At 42.3% G+C, this 17,224-nt stretch overlaps 1 protein-coding gene across 1 annotated transcript in view; it reads left to right on the top strand.

Moving 5' to 3' along the window:
• itga9 (integrin, alpha 9) overlaps nucleotides 1-17,224 on the top strand; it is a 49,698-nt gene that overhangs the window by 12,630 nt on the left and 19,844 nt on the right. Inside the window, exons 12-15 of the mRNA XM_083988039.1 lie at nucleotides 188-278; nucleotides 576-621; nucleotides 739-893; nucleotides 2,637-2,797. Of these exons, the coding sequence (XP_083844165.1) occupies nucleotides 188-278; nucleotides 576-621; nucleotides 739-893; nucleotides 2,637-2,797 (453 nt within the window). The remainder of the gene's footprint in view (nucleotides 1-187; nucleotides 279-575; nucleotides 622-738; nucleotides 894-2,636; nucleotides 2,798-17,224) is intronic.

Consider the following 17,224-nt stretch of genomic DNA (forward strand, 5'->3'; position numbering starts at 1 on the left):
TGTACACAGTACACACATCTTAATGCCAAGCCAAGCTTCCCAAATGTAGTTTTTACTGCAAGTCTGTAAAAGCAAAGATTATTCGTCTATGAAAAACAAACAGAGCAAAAACAAATTACACAATGTGCTCTTTTTCCACGTGGGGCTGGCTCACATGTTATTTGAAGGCTGGTATCATCTGTTACAGAAACTGTCTGGACGCAGCGTAAACCCTGGCCTGCAGATGTTTGGCCAGTCAATCTCCGGCAACGTGGACATGGATGGCAACGGTTACACAGGTACAGGAACATGAAATCAAAACTCAACCAGAAGGAAAAAGGCTGAGATTATTGAATGTGTTTGGTTTGGCTCTTGTTCTCTTGCAATAGCAGAGTTTCACACTCGTGATTGAGGCATCTTGTTTACTGCATTCCTCAGCTGACATTCATACTCAGTCAGAATAACAGCTAAAGACCTCTATGCATTGTTTGCAGGTGCACAGAGTGCTGTGAATGGATGTTGCGTTGATTTCATATCTTCCTCATGGCTTTTTCAATCAATCAATCAATCATGCTTACTGTATGTTTTTGTTGCAGATGTCACTGTCGGAGCTTTCATGGCAAACAGTGTGGTGTTGCTGAGGTTAGTAGTGATGAGATCAATCTGTGACACAGCATCATTTGTGTTTTTTTCTCTCTTCATCTGTGTTGTTTTAATCTCTTCCCCCGATCTCTTCCCCCCTGGGTGATGTGGGTGTAGGACCCGGCCTGTCATCACAGTGGATGTCTCCATCTTCCTGCCTGTCTCCATCAACATCACTGTGCCTCAGTGCCACGAGGGAAACCACAACCTGAACTGCTTCAACGCCACCGTCTGCATGCGCTTCCGAGGAAGACAGCTGCCTGGACAGATTGGTGAGGACAATACACCACCCTCGGCTAAAGAAACCTCACGAAAGTTGTCTGATTTCTAACTACCTTGGAAACAAAAATAGATCTCCACACCACTTATACGTAGACTAAGCAAGTGGAGAAGAGATGAAAAACCTGCTTACCACAGCGTTGAATATCCTTTAATCATATTTTAGCTGTGATAAAATGAATAATCTTTAATATATTGAGAAATGTGTTTCTTAATTTACCTGCAGTGAGTTAGAAGATTGATAAAACTTATGTGCTAACTAGGATAATTATGTTAGCGTAAGAACTGGGGCTAAGGAAAGTTTTAGCTTGGCTAGCAACACCTACACTATCTCTGAATTAACATTTGTATCTCGTATTTTTAAAAATGAAAAAACAAAACTATTTGTTTGCAACCAGCGGCCGAGCAGTGAGTGAGTAATAGAGTTTCTTGAGTCTTTCTGAAAGTGCATCTCAAAAACAATCAATCTCAGCAGGCGTTTTACACCATCGAACCCTCGCAGATACATTACATATTATGAGGAAGTGAAATTCATTCTCCTTGAACTTTCAGTGGTCTTTTCATTGAGGAAAATGTGTAAACATGATCGTGCTGAGCAATTCTCCCCATGCTTGGAGACGGCCAGTGTGGTTAGCCTTTTGGCCCGCGGCTGACTGTCAGTGCTGCTCAGGGCCGAAGCTTTACCCTTCAGTCTTCGTTAACTGCCACTTGGGTGCGGTGCCTGTTGAGAGCTGAGGTGCAGTCCTGTTTCAGTGTTTGGGTGGGGTCATTCGTGCCCCCACCCCAGGGGAGCAGGAGCCCTGTAGTTACATAATGACTACATCCTGGCTCGTAGGAATAAAGCTTCTCTGTTTAGCCGTCTGGCGAACACCATGGAAAATGCAGCACCATGTGTTTGGTGACTCCTGTAATGAAACCTTCCTTTGCCTCCTCTGGAGTGAGCTCATGGCGTTCCCTCTGTTGGACGGAGGAAAACAGTAGGTTTTGGTCCGACTGGGGTGTGTTTGCCACCCCTCCCACTGTTTTACCAGTATGACACCCTCTTGAAGCAATTACTACAAACTGAGGCTGATTCATTCAGAGGAATGGGTTTTAAATGGCCAGAGGCCCATATATGGCTTTCTCGGAAACATTGGTAATGTTTGACTTCATGCTTATGATTTCTCAATTCAAAATAGATTGGAAGTGTCTCAGTGTCACTAGAGCCAGGGGTGGGACCAGCAGGAATGTTCTCCTTGAGATGTTTTCTTTCACAGCAATACTAGTTCTGCCCCAGCAGCTGGAAAATTAATTTCCTTTTTTAAGTTAATCCCGGTGTGCTCACCTTAAGCTACAGAAATATCAGCACAAAAAGCCTATTTTTATGCCTAAATTCAGTCCAGCATGAGGGAACATTAATAAAAATGGCTTATACAACAGAGCTCTTATTCACGTCATAGTATTAAGATGTATCACCTATTCACGATTAGACAAAATCAAAATCTTCCAATTCTTATCTAAATCTAGTGATTTTATGATGCAAGAACAAAGGGCTCTTATATATCAGATGATTTGACCAAAACCATGTCATCTTTCCTCTGATTCACATTAATCTGACTGCAATAAGAGATCATTTATTTTTTCCCATGTTTTCAGAAAAACAAACCCTCAGAGTGTTTCCGAGATCGTCTTCACTGAATGAACCACCTCTGTCAGTGGATGTTATGTCTTAGTCTACAATGTTTGTCTCCTCTTAGAGTTGCTGTACAACTTGACAGCCGATGTGGATAAGAGACAGAAGAGCCAGCCATCACGGGTTTACTTCATTCAGGGCGGCTCTCAGATCAGCCAGATGAGCCAGCAGCTCAGCCTGGACATCAACAGGGAAGAGTGCCAACGCTACACTGCCTACGTCAAGGTAAGTTTGCATCGTCTGGGCCTAACTGCTGCTGCATCTTGTGTTGTGCTGCTCATGTCCTCAGCTGCTCTCCCAGTTGCTTTCCCATGACCCTGAGCACTCTACCCTGCACTGCTGATTTGAGATATGACTTATTTGCTTTATATGGCCTGTTTCCTTTCTTCATTTATTTATGTAGTTTTTGGTTTGAGCACCAGAGTCTCTATATTTCCATTTAAAACAGATCAAAGCAAGAGCAAAATAAAAATGTCAAGATAAAACAGGGGCCGTCACAGCGATGTGAGAGCAGCGGCTGCTGTAGCTGAAGGCTACGGATCAGCGGGCGTCTGCTGGGAAGCTATTTGTGTCCCCCAGCTGGGTCAGGTTAAAGGTAACAGTCAGGCGCTTGATGGTTCGTGAAGCCCTGCTGCTCAAGTGAGCGTCTGCAGAAAGTGACAGGAACAGGAAACAGAGTCCGCCTTTGTCATCACACACAGTCCCTGTATTGTGTTGTTCTGTGATTTAGTAGAGTAGCCACGGTGAGGGTCCTTATCCCGAGGGCACCCTCCGTGTTTCACCTCCTAATACAGGGGCCCGCTGGAGGCCTGTAAATTTCACTGGAGTCCTAAACGGCGCACTCCAGGCACTTTCACCGTGGGAGGCTGAGCTGCTGACTAAGAAAGGGGGGGGCAGTCACAGTGGCCAGTAGCCAGTCACACTTTAATGAGGGCGTGTCACACGGGAGGCGTCACGGCAATAAGCACCTTTATATATCACAAGACACACATCACAGTTATCAAGGGTTATTCAGTCCAGTCTGGTGTGGTGTGTGTTTATCCAGGCTCTGCACTGAAACTGGATGGTTTTGTGTGAGTTCATCGCAACTTTAATCTTCACTTCTCTTTGTCCAAGTTTAAACACACAGAACATTAACAGGAGGGTAAGTCATGCAAAATGGTGTTTTCTTCGACCCAAAGTAAAGCGGACAGACATTTCAACATTGAACCAAACTCCCTGAGTTTGTGGGTGGGCGGGTGAATTATCAGTCAGCTGTAGCTTGTAGCTGCTCATATCTGAAGCATCTCTCCAGCTGTGAGATAAACACTCTTTCGCTTTAAGAGCCATCCATCAGGCCAGATGTTAACCTCACGATGAGACATACTTCACAGATCTGTTGGTTGGTGGAGGTCCTAATGTTGGTAGATAATTACACTGTGTTTTTTGGTAAATATATTTATTTTCTTTCATTTATATATTGAAACTGAAACAGTGGCTAAGTCTAGTCAAGACTTGAAACAAAGGTAATAGCTCGTCTAGCTCTGTCCAAACTGCATATGTATAAAATAGTTCTTCAAGTTGTCTTGACTGAACTAGAAGTAATGTGTAAATTAGAGACATGGCAGTTTTATGCAGGTGTATTATTTATCACTGAGAGAAGCCAGCCTAGATGTTGTTAGTTCAATAACTCCGACGACAACTGTACGTTTTCATGACTTTACTTCCAACTCGTGCACGACAACAACAAAGACTGACACCGCACTTCCTGACTCAGAACATACTCAACATTTGCGCATGCGCAGAGGGAAAAGTAGCACATAACAATGTATCCCCTCGTTTCCAGTCTCTATGCTGTAGTTCTTAAAGCTATCTCCAGAAATAATGCGCTATTTCTATAGGTGTCTTTGAGGTGACTTCACACAGAACTGTTTGCATTGGCTTGACTGAGGTGTGAAGTGTGGCGAGGTTGCCACTGCAGCGGCGTGAATTATTATTGTTTCACCATATGTATATCCACAAATTCCACCTGCTCAGCAGCAAAATGCAAAAGTGAGATTCCCAGAGCAGCCAGGCGCTGAAAAGCCACACAGGATGGTGAAGGTGTGGTGCCCAAATTACAACCTTGCCAGACTGTTTACAGGCTGAATGACTTGTATATGTATGAAGAGTAAAAAGGGACAAAGATTACGACCTATAACTGTCTCATCATACGGCGCGTGTTTGTCCTAAACTTGAGCAAGGGGCTGAAGAATCACCATAATCAGAGGTGATCTGTCTCCGCACTGAGAGTCCGCTTGACCGATTGCATCGTTTATCCTCCTCATGTGTCTGCCCGCATGAGCCAGTCCTCCCATTCCCCAGAAGAGGAATGCTAATGGAAACCAGCTGGTTGCCCGACTACATCCTCATGGGTGTTTTGAGGGGGGGGGGGGGGGGGGGGTTGCAAACCACCATCCCACCCTTCTCTCAGCTTTAACATACAGTGAAAACACAGGACTGGGGCTATAGCGTCACAGCGGGGTGCTGCTGCTGTTGTGTCAACTGGAGCTGCGTGCTGGCGCTGCTGATGGAAAACCCTCACGTCAGGGTTGATTGCTCAAGCCCTGATGCATGAGGGCCGGTGGAAGCAGGCCATGAGCTATTCTGAGCCACTCTCACGTTTGTAGCCACTCTGACCATCTGTCGACCCCGTTTGTTGACTTTATAAATTAAACAACTTTTAAAGGACTTCAGTTCACAGAGAAGTTTAATAACACACTCTTAAAGCTGTATTTGTTCTGCATAATGTACAAGGACTGGAGCTGGATTTCCCCCATCTGAAATCAAGTCAGAAAGCTGGACCGGTCACTCGGTAAATCATGTAGAGCTGAGAACACAAGGACATAACAGGAGGTATTCAGAGAGCACTGAGTACAGGAGCTAATAGTTCAATCCGAACATTTTTTTTCTGGAGTAATGCTCTCTGAAATTATGCAAGACTTTCACGTTGATCATTTTAAACATGTTTTCATTGGCATCAACTAACAGCATACCAGCCCTCCAGATGGACTTTGTTTGGTTATTTTTAGCTAAATAAACTCCGTGCAGGCTTTTCCTTCAGTTGTACCTCACTGTAGGGAGGGAAGGAGGGCAGTTCCTTTACAGTGATGACTGATGAATGATCGGGGCTCAGATTAGACCAGAGGTGCAGTGCACGAGATGGAAATGAGTCATTTAACAAGAAAACCACCAACTTTCAGCGGAAATTCTTCCGTTGTATGTGTTGTATTAAGTAATTTTGCCCTGGCATGAGGAGTTGTCTCTTCTTATTGTAGAAGCCAGAGCACTTGTAGTGAAATAGTTTGAAGGTTTGCAGTATTATTCATGTGCAAGTGAACGCCTCAGTTATTACATTTGTCATCATGGATTAAAACTGGAACGGTGAAAAGTGTTATGAGGAACACTTTTTACATGCAGACATATTTTTACACTACACTACCAAACAGTACCTTACATGTGGGTACAATAATAGTAGCATTCATAGAGTAAGTTATACTGTACTGTATGTACTATACATGCCATCCACAGAGCCATGGTGCAAGTATTAATAAGAAAAACAAAAGACAAAGTGACACCAGTATTCAGATCATGTTGTTTTGTTTATCTATGCCACATATTGAAGCACATCAGTGTCTATAGATTTTAAGTGCAACAGGTGTAATGCCAGCATCACTTTGAGATATACAGTATATCTTACTTTAATCTATAAAACATTCATTATTCACTGTGTCACATGCGATGTGCTTGTCAGACGGCTTTTACTGCTCACTCGGCCTTGATTTATTGCCCGTCTTAGTAAACATGTATTCCTCTGTTAGATGTTCTGCACTTCTTCCTTGATCACAGCTCATGGCATGTTTACATTCATCCGTCGTCATATGCTGCAGCAGCCGCCGTCACACTGCACACGTGAGTCTTGAAATCATGCCAAGAGCCACTTCCATTTGTGGTCATGAGTGGTATTGTGCAGCGCTGTAGCCTGAGCAGAGTCTCCAAGGAGGAGCTAAAATAGGCAGCAAGAGCCCTGCCTGTAACAGTTGTCTGTTTAATTTAGCTCGTAAAGTATCCTACTCACTTTCCTCCGCATGGCCTATATTCCACTGAGTATGTGGCCTATATCATGTGCCCCCCCCCCTGGCACCACTGGAGTATTTAAAGCTCCATCAATTTTTATTCTAAAGACTGCTGCTGTTATTGAGGCATCTGCAGCATCTAACTGCCAAGGCTAAATACACTGAGGCCATCTCCAGTCTCCAGTCGCATATGACTGAATGGAAAAACCAGATTACACAGACATGTTAATGCCTGGTATTGTCAGACCGGGTGGATGGACTGATGGTGGTCTAAAGCAACCAGGTTACTGGTATCATTGCCTCTGCAAATTCAGTTGACAGGCAGTAATGTGTGTCTGTTTGTTAGCGTCACATCTGTCTTTTCCATGCTGTATTTAGTTAGAAAACAAAGCCTGAACGACAAATTACATTACAAGTAAGTTATTCTCATCTATTATAACTGATGTATTTTTAGCTTGACTTTTATACATGTAACATGCTGTATGTTTCCACAAATGGCTGGGTTTTTTTTTTAAAGTTGGGATAAAGATAAATTAGCCATTAGTAGAGCTGAAATGATTAGCTGATTCAATCCACAGCAATTTGATGATTACTTAAACAAAAATGCCACAAATAAATCAGTTGCAGGTTCTCATATATTGCTATGTTCTTAGTCATCTGTGACAGTAAACTCAGTTTCTTTGCTGGTTGGACAAAAGAAACTATTTCAATATGTCAACTTCGTCTTGAAATCGACCGTCATTGTTTTTTTGTTTGAAAAAAGATGGGCAAGTTAGTCTGAACATCATCGAACATGAACTATCAGGTTTCTAAATGACTTGTCATGTCCCATTTTGTTTTGTTAGATATTTTGCCAGTTGATCTTAAAAGATCTGGTCAACCAAAGTCAAACAAAGTCAGAAAGACGCTGTCATACACTTTTCTGTGATTGACAGCTTACTTGAAAGTGTTTGAGCTGCCTTATGCCATTAAGTCCTCTAATCTGTCCCTCACAGTAAGCCAAAACAAATGTGAAAAATCATTTGCACTCACTGTTTGACCCAAGTCTGCTCTCCGCAGACAAACAGGAAACTCTGGGGAGTAAAGCTAAGCAGCAGTTCCTGTCGCCGCATCGCAAAGAGTCTCCAGCTAAACAAAGTCCCAGAGCCTCAGCACTGTCTGACACTTGAAAAACGCCCGAGCTGGGTCACCACCACACTGCCTGCTTTGTTTGCCTCTTTACAGTTCAATAGAAACGTCCCATTCCCTTGATGCCTTTCCCCCCGGTTTCATTTACCTCGGGCCAAGAGAGCTGATACAATGAAAGCGTATAGCAGGAAGGTAATCAAACCCAGCTGTTTCTGTTACACATGGCAACCAGTCAAGCACCTACAGTATTTATTAAGAATGTAATGGATAAAAAATACTACAGCAGTCTGCTGAAATATTATAGCAAGGGGAAAATGTCACAGACGCTGTCACATAAATCAATTGTACCCAGTCCATTGTCTGCGAGTGTTGGTGTTGATAACATTTACTGAATTCTGAAGAAGAGCTATTCAGGTTAATTTTAGCTCAGGGTAATATTTTGGTCAGGATTTCCCTACATGGACATGCCAGAGTGAACATTAGACACTTCTTCTCCAGGCTTGTCTTGGGAGTGCACGGCCAACAGACTTTTGTTGCAGTAAAACAAGTCAAATTTCTCATGAAGTTGTGTATCTAAGATATAAGCGAACTCTTATTTTTGGTATGGCCGCTCATTATTCCCACTCTGTGTTGTTGCCATAGTAAATCCATTGGTACTCAGATCTACAGGGACCATATTTGATGATTTGTTGATTCTGGCAGCCGAGCATGCTGGGTAAAAATGTTTCCGCAGTCTTTTGGCCGCGTTACTGCCACACAGTGCCATTGCGAGACAGCGTAATGGGTGGCCAAGTCTGACCACAATGAAAGAGTCTCTCCTGCCATGTTTCCCGCTTCCACTGCAGAAGGAAACGTGCGTGCATGCGAGTCTTCGGCGTGAACCCCTGTGCACGTACAGTCGGAGCGTCATAATGAGACATCGCCTGTGCTTCACCAACCAAGATAGAACAAAAGGCTACTTGATCATTTGGCATCTTCGTGACACTTCCTTAACTTCCTGGCAGTAACTCTGTCATCATTTCCCAGTACTTGACCCATTTGTTAATATTACCGTATAGGCCTACTGATGTGGTGGCGTCAGCATCAAAACTCAGTTTCCTTTATAAGCAGGCAAGATCCACCACAAAGGAAGTAAATGTACACAGAGGACTTTTGTTTATGTGCGGCAACGACTGTAACCTGCCATCATATAACTAATTTGCTGCCGCTAGGTTTTGTTTAAAATGCCTCCAACAATAACAGGTCGTATAAGAGCGCGCCGCAGTTTGTGCACAGTGACGAAATCAGCTGCAGGAAGCATCTGGAGAGCTCTTCTATCACCAGGATGGAGTAGTCTCGTGCTCACAAACACACTGAGCTCCGTTACAAAACTGCACATTCAGAGCCGCTCCTCCACGGTGGCAGCTCATCCATCAGCTGATTGTTTTCTCCTGAGGGTGAAGGGCTAATTTTCAAACAAAAGCTTGTAATTACAGAACATGATGCAGAACTCGCAATCCTCTTTCTTTCACCACTTTTCACTCTTCTTTAATTAATTAAAGAATAAAGATAACAAACATCCTGTTTATGTAGCAAGAGTAAGTATCAGGATGTTAGGGGAAGTTAATCTCTTAGAGACAGGAAGTCTTCAGATCCTTGTTGTTTGTTGTTAATGGCAACAATATTCAGTAATGTGATTCAATTGCCTTTAGTTAATAAGTTCATCAATAAAACCAGATGTTAATGAAAGATTGATACACACAAAACTACATTATTCAACCCCAGCTGTTATATTTGAGCACCTGAAATCATTGGGAAACTTATTATTTATAGTAGCACTATCAGTTTTCCCCCCAGTATTACCTATAACATAAAACATATTGAACTGGCGACTAAATCCACCTTGTTTCTATTGGATTCCCAGCTCTGAAACCACAGAGCTGCTTCCTTAAAAGGACCTCATCTGGATTCTTCTTCTTTTTTTTTCACTAAAAGGTTTGTTTTGCTTCCTAGGAGAGCCTTGCATGTGTCCGTGCAGTGACTCCGCACTCATCAGTCAGATTACAATAGAGATCAGCAAGGGGTTAAACGTAGATAGACACAATAATGACGGCAGCCCTGGGTCAAGAATTTGGAAAATGAAGAGGCTGTATTACGGGACCATTTAGACTAATTTACTGCTCCTGAATTTCTAGAATTCAACTTTACAGCTTTGGGGTCATTTCAAGAGTGTAAACGGTTGTAATTCTCTCAAATTAGATGCTGTAATAAGACTGAAAATAGCAGGGATACAAATAATGTGTTGAGAGTATCACAATGTGGGAGCCGAGTGCAGAGGAACTGATATACAAGGGAAGACATCCGTATATTTATAAGTGGCCCGGCTGGACCTTTTTTTTTTTTAGACCCGGATATAACAGTGATATAGTTAGAGTTAGAGTTGGCGTTAAATCAAGTTGTTGTTGATAGACTGTAGTAAAAATAACACGCTGATGAATTTGGTATGTTTGAGCAGTAAACCTACTCCATCTGCCAATTTCCACCGGGGAAATGAGGCACCTTTCTCTCCTCCTTTATAAATCCCAGCTGTGGTTTTAACTGTCCATGGGTCAAATGTTGAATACCTTCTTCATGATGCAAGTGAGACCATAAAAGTTTCCTGCAATTTGTGTTTACGTGAACATTGTTTTAAAAAGCAATAAATTCAATACACTTGCATTCTCCAAGGCGTAAGAGACGTATATATCTCCTTATCTGCACCCGTGGGATCTTTATTGAGGGAGAGTCGTTTTACAGAGAGTCTCAAGCGGAGAGGTGTGTGTGTGTGTATGTGTGTGTTTGTTTTTGTGCTCCAGACTATGAACGTTAATGTGCGAGACAAGAATTTGGAATAACAGGCAGCGTGTACTTCTGCAAATAAATGTTTTGTGTGTGTGCGATGCGTTGAGAGCATCATGCTATTTATTGGTGTTTATACACAAGGCGGCCTCATGCATGACAGTACAGATGGTATACGTTTCCTGTCAGTTACGTGATGGCGCTTCTCTGTTTTAGCCAGGAGGAAATATGTGTTTGCTCTAGGGACACATTGCAACACTCTCCCGTATCTACTGTAGCAACTCTCAGTGCTGCTAAAGGTTAGAATTTGTTTGAGTTGTGTTTTCACAGGAACAGCAGCTTAAAAACTGCACAAAGGATTCTTGTGGTTTACTGAGATCTGTATGAAGAATGCACAGCAGCATTTATTTGTGATGTTTGTTGTAAATGTTTCATCAAACTGGACACAAATGGGGATGGAAAAAGGTTGGACAGAAGAAGGGAGAAGGGAAAAAATGGGGAATGTGGGAGATGTAGAAATGGAGAACAAGAAATTCTTCTACGTTCACACTTTCAATGTTCCCACAAGTCTGGTGTTAAAATACACTGTCCATTTTTTGTCCAAATGTCACAGTGATGAGTGAAGGTTTTACACCATCAGTCAGAGGGGGCTTTGATTTATTTGTGCAGAAGTTCATTGTAGGCAAGCCCGGTGTACTGTTTACTGAAAGCATGATTTACTCCTAATGACCATGAGTGTACAGCCCTGTAAATCCACACATTTGTTTTTATTTCTAACCAAATTAGCTTAATAAGCAGAAACAACCCTGGATTAGCTCTCAGGAACATATTTGCCTTTTTTATACTAGGCAGAGTTGTGCAGTGAGCTACGAGCGCTCTGCAGTGCTGCACTAGTTCAGTTTGTTTTTTGGGCACTGTTTGTTTTTATGCAACAGGTTGTGGAGTGTGTAAAGTGTGTGATTTATCAGGCTGGTGCGTGGAGCTGGACGGACATCAGAGAACCCGCTGCTAACATCAGACAGACTGGAGCATTTTCCAGTGGTTGGAGTAAACATGGCTACATGTTGAGTGAAGGGTTTTCAAAGGCGTACTGCATACAGTACGTTTGGTATGAACTGGTAATGTGGCATTTTAATATTAGTCAGAGTGATTTGGCTTTGGACAGGATGAAGGGAGTATTTGTTGACTTGCATCATTTCATTTTTTTCCAGACCTGCTATTGAAAACATTATTACTTTAATAGATGCATATCCGTCACTTCAGACAAGATTTTTTAACTTGCTTAATTATCTGTTTCCTTATTATAATGTACTGGAATGAATCGCTCTTTGTGTTGAACCTTTAGAGAATGATGACCTGAGTCTGCGGCTCCTTTTGTCTTTAAGGAGCTGTATCACTTTATCAGCAGTCACTTAAACAATGTTACTGCTCTGGTTCAAACACACTGGATCTGCTGAGTTAGACAAAGTTAGTGACCGGCTGGTGAACACTGAGCATCAAGCTGCTATTTCCTTCAGGACATGACATGACAACCACAAACGGAGCTGAAACAGGGGAGAATATTGGACTTGGACTGGGATCAGATAACCAGCTGTGATATCATAAGTGATGACCTCACAGAGAACTATTAACCTTCTTTACAGGTGTTTAGCACCTTTGATCTCACTGTTTTGATTTTACATCATGCTGCTTGTGGTTCACCCTCAACTTTGTGTTCAATCACAAAGCTCCAATAAACCCAGTGTGCACATCTTGCCAAATGGCAAACAATGTAATAGGCAAAGAACCAGTGCAGGAACGCAGGAAATGTTAACCCTGGGTAATTTGTTGGTGGAGACCAAAGTAGAGCTAAAATAAATGTTAACATTGCTTGGTGTCTGCTGGATGTGTAAATATGATATTGTATATGATGTAACTACTTAGCAGTAGTGTTGGTTTAAAGCTTCTTCTGCTGGCATTAAATGTGAAAAAGGTGCAAGAACAATTAAAAAATTATAGCTGCTGCGCAGCGATGGGTCGGGTCCGGGCTACTTTTGGGCAAATTTAGGCAATTCTGAGCAACAAACAGGAGGATAGGAAGACAAGACAGTTGACCTTATAATGTCCAATTTGCATCAGTTGAGGATTGAACCCACAACCTCGGGAATCAAAGACTGTTGTCTATCGCACTGAGCTAATTGACAAGTGGCATACAACAGTGGCTTCACAAATTGAGTAAGCCATTCACTGTCGTGTAGGCAGATTTGAAACCACAGTAAAAAGAAAAATCTGTTTTTGAGGTAAAATAATGATATGTATTTGTCAAACATCTACTATGAGTCTAAGATGTTCGGAGCCTTCGCGCATGGACCAGTCCAAGCTATTTGGATTTTTAAACTTAGAGGCTTTCTGTGACGCGACAATTAGGACAATTGTCTTGTATTTCATGTTGAGGACATCTGACATATCGATCTGTCATCATCATCATCATCACCCTTGCTGGGTCTCGAACTCACAACCTCTGACACCAAGAACCAGCTCCTAACTCGCTGAGCTAATTGGCTGGTAGTGAGACCTGCTGTGTAGCTTCATTTATCCACTCAGGGAGTCAATGCCCGGGCAGCTGTTGTGAACCCAGATTTCAAAAATGGTCAAAAAGTCAGAAATTCTGTTATCTAAACAAAAATCTGTTAATACATAAATTGCATCTAGACAGCAAAACAGCTTGAGGACATGTGACATTTTGATCTGTCATCATCATCATCATCATCAGCCTTGCTGGGTCTCGAACCCACAGCCTCTGACACCAAGAACCAGCTCTTAACTCGCTGAGCTAATTGGCTGGTAGTGAGACCTGCTGTGTAGCTTCATTTATCCACTCAGGTGAGTCAGTGCCCGGGCAGCTGTTGTGATGAAATGGTCAAAATGTCAATAATTCAGTCATCTAAACAAAAATCTGATAATACATAAATTGCATCTTGACAGCATGGAAATGTTGGTGATTTGTTTTTAATGATAAGTGTTTTGCTTCATAAGAGAAAATCTGATGTTTATAAATTCCACTCTCACATTGACTGCAGTTGTTCCCATGAGAGCAGAATTCAAAATGTTCTAGAAAATTCAGTTTTTGAATTAAAATTCTGATATTTGCTAAACTTCATCAACCATGACTCCAGAATATTGTCATTTTTTTTCAGGAAGTTTGAAAATGTATTTAGCAAGAATTTGATGGTATATGTTTACAGTACTGTTTACAGTCAAACGTTTTCATGCACTGTAGGCTCAATTTTTGCTTAATCAAAAATCCGAGAAACAAGTTTTGTGGAGGACGGTCTGGAGATGCTCTGTAGCAAGTTTGGTGTCAATTGAGCAAAAATTGTGGGAGGAGATACATTTTAAAAGTTTTACAGTTATTGAAAAAAACAGAGTGATGGACTTCATAATTTGTAATAAGTTTAAGTGGACAAAAGTTTCAGCAGTATTGAGGCTACATCGTGGTGAAGTTTCAACACTGTAGCATCTACTGTTGGTTTGGTAGGAATTTTTAAAGTTTTTAAATTTAAACGCTTATTGTGCCCCCCTTAGGAGGGGGGGGCACATGTCCTTGGAGTTGAGTGAATCTGGCATGGGACTGAACCTTTGTGCAAAGTTTGGTGAGTTTTCGCCCATGAGAAGTATGACTTCCTTGGAAGAAGAAAGAAAGAAAGAAGAAGAAGAAGAAGAAGAAGAAGAATTCCTAGGAATACAATAGTGTCCCGGCAGCTTAGCTGCCCGGACCCTAAAAAAAGAAGGTTTCTAGAGGTGGAAAACACATTTGAAGAGGCAAGCTACAGAAGCATTATAATGGATGCAGGAACTAAAAGCAAGGTGTGGTTAAAGTAACAAAAAACAAGAGGAAAAGGACATAAGCATCTTGAATGACCAGCTTTAGAGGCAACTGACCTCATTCTCACTCAGGAGTCCTTGACAGTGTCCTTGAAGGAAGTTTTTTTTCAGTGTTAGTCACAGCAGTGAATTGAGGAACTGTAACTTCATAGATTTTGGCAGAACGTAATGGGTGTGTTTTTTAGATAAGAGTGAGTTTAGCAGTCGAGTTGATAAACCAAAAAGAACGCTGTTTAAGATGAGGATACGCCATGGGATTTATTATAGAGCTACAATCTTCTCTTTTACAAATAAAGATAAGTGTGTTTTTCAAGAAGCAATGATGACAAAGCAGATGCAGACTCTGATCTTTCTGCCATGAGAAGTGTTGAGAAAGATTTAGGAGCGTGAGGACAGAGTGAAGCAGTTCATCGCTGAACTTCTGCAGAGAGGTCTCTAAAAAAAACAACTGGATGACACTCTTCCTGCTCCTACACAGCTTGTTATTTCTAGGCTTCCCAACATCTGCTAACCTATTGTGAGCTGAGCAGCTGCTCGAGTTTGACCTGTAGTCGATCTGGCAGAGAGTTACGCACTAAACATCTCAGTAATAGTCTCACTTCTAGACTTTTTTTCAAGGACAGGCTGAGATAAACTGCTTGAGTGCATGTCTGCTGTATGCTGCAGACATTACTGTAAATTCTCTCAATTTCAAGTTGTCTCCCTTTGTCTCAGTATACACACGTAACCCGAACCTTTGACAGGCTGAATCCATTCATCACTTAGCTAAAAAGCTTTTAAGATTCCCCGGAGTTCAGCCCTTGAATGAAATGGCCTCAACCTGCAAGTCTTCCAAACAGGCATTGTCCTAAAAAGGAGAGCTGTGTGCGCGTTTCGCTCACGAGTTAATAAAGACTTCCCACGACCGGGCTTAGTGCTATACGCTTCTGAGGGGAACGGTTTTGGCTGAGAGTGGAGCTCTTGTGCATTTCAGCCAAGCATGAGGCGTTTAAACTGAGGATCAGAGCCTTTTGTAGCCTGACGTCATCCTCCCCGCACCCACCACCACCACGGCAGAGCTGCTCTGTGAGCACGAAGGGGGCAACTTGGTGCGTTGCCATCCTGTTGATCAGATGAACATGTTGGAGTCGGAGCTCGCAGCAATAGGAGTACCATATACACTCTGAGAAATAAGGGTTCTTCTAGAAGGGCTCAGCTCCTACCCAGAACCATTTGCTTCTGAAAAAGCCTGTTTTGAAGGGGTTCCAGGAACCACGAACCAAAAAGGGTTCTCCTGTGAGACAAGGAGGGGGACAAGCCAAAAAACCTTATAGGTTCTAGTTAGCACTTTTATTTCTAAGAGTGTAGCTCATGCACAGCTCAGCACGAGTTCAGGTCGAAATCTATAAAAGATGTTGAACTACAAGTCAGGTTGATTAATCCAGCTGCAGTCTTTATGTTGCTAGGACACGCGAGCATCAGTCGTTGGAGAAAGTCTAAGTAGCAAGTTTGGGGGGAAATCAAGGGGAAAAATGGTTGGCGAGGGGGCGAGTTACGCTCTGCTGCATTAAATGAATGGTTCCTGAGTGCGAACATAAACACAGAGATAGCGCATTGGCCGAAACCTTTTTCCGCAGAGAGAGGGTGTTGTCAAGGTGTAAGGTGAAGGTTCGATTCCCAGTTGTTTTCTTTCAAAACATACAGAGCGCTAAGCTGTCCTCTGTCCTGTGACTTGACTATATGAATATCCATACAGGGAGGAAGAGTTTTATCAAGTGTGTCATAAAAGATCCCAACATGCAGATTTTCATCCTATATACGTAGAGAATTTACAGTTTCCAAAGTATGGTGAGAAGTGCTTGGAAAACAGCTGCTTCCCGCTGAGTGTGCTGGCATCTCTACAGCGTTAATAAGTCATTCTGTCCACGGGAGGATGAGAGGAGGCTTCAGACTGTTTTTTAAAGGTGGCCTTGTAAGAAATGTACCTTCTTTTTTTATTTCACACAGAAAATCTGAAAAGAAAATAACTTTGGCCTGTGCCTGACAGAAATAAACGGCCCCAACCTGATGAAAGAATGGTGTAAACTGCACTAATGACCTCAACTTTGGAAACCCCACGAAGCTCTGATTGGTCAATTGTTTTTTTTTTCTCAGAGCAGGAAAACAGTGAAACCTTGTGTTTTACTTTTGTGATAAAAACAAAATCTGTGACATGCCATACATATGTGTAACTGAGCACAGGGAGAAAGGTTGGTCAGAAGTCATAAAGTCAGTAAACTGATTCACTAACAGTCATTAGCTTTACTTGAGCCATCGTCAGCTACTGGCCAAGGCTGTAGCAGCAAAACTCCTGACTGTATTAAAGTGAGCGAGGGTGTGTTTTATTGCTCATGAGTTCAGCTTTTTGCAACACTATGTCAGAGGAAGGGTTTTTTTCTCTCTCTTTCAAATGCCATAAGCTATTGAAACCTTCTGTTTCATATCTCCACCTTCATTGTAATGTTCTTTAAATAACATAAATCCCAGACTTGCTGTATTCTGATCTCAGATCAGATAGAGCGGCCTTTATGTTTATACGAGGATTTACACAGTGGAGGCCTTTTGAGCAGAGAATGACCTGTCACAAGTTTTCTCTTGTAAACTTGCCGTCATGTAAGGAACAGTTGTTGGGTCTCTTTCCATAAAATTATAGGTAGCAGGCCGTTAACACTAGCCGGTGTCCCTCTCAGCTGGAGCTCAGGAACTCCTCTGTTCCATAAATACAGGAATT

The sequence above is a fragment of the Trachurus trachurus genome (genome assembly GCF_905171665.1).
Source record: "Trachurus trachurus genome assembly, chromosome: 15".
In the NCBI taxonomy this organism is placed as follows: domain Eukaryota; kingdom Metazoa; phylum Chordata; class Actinopteri; order Carangiformes; family Carangidae; genus Trachurus; species Trachurus trachurus.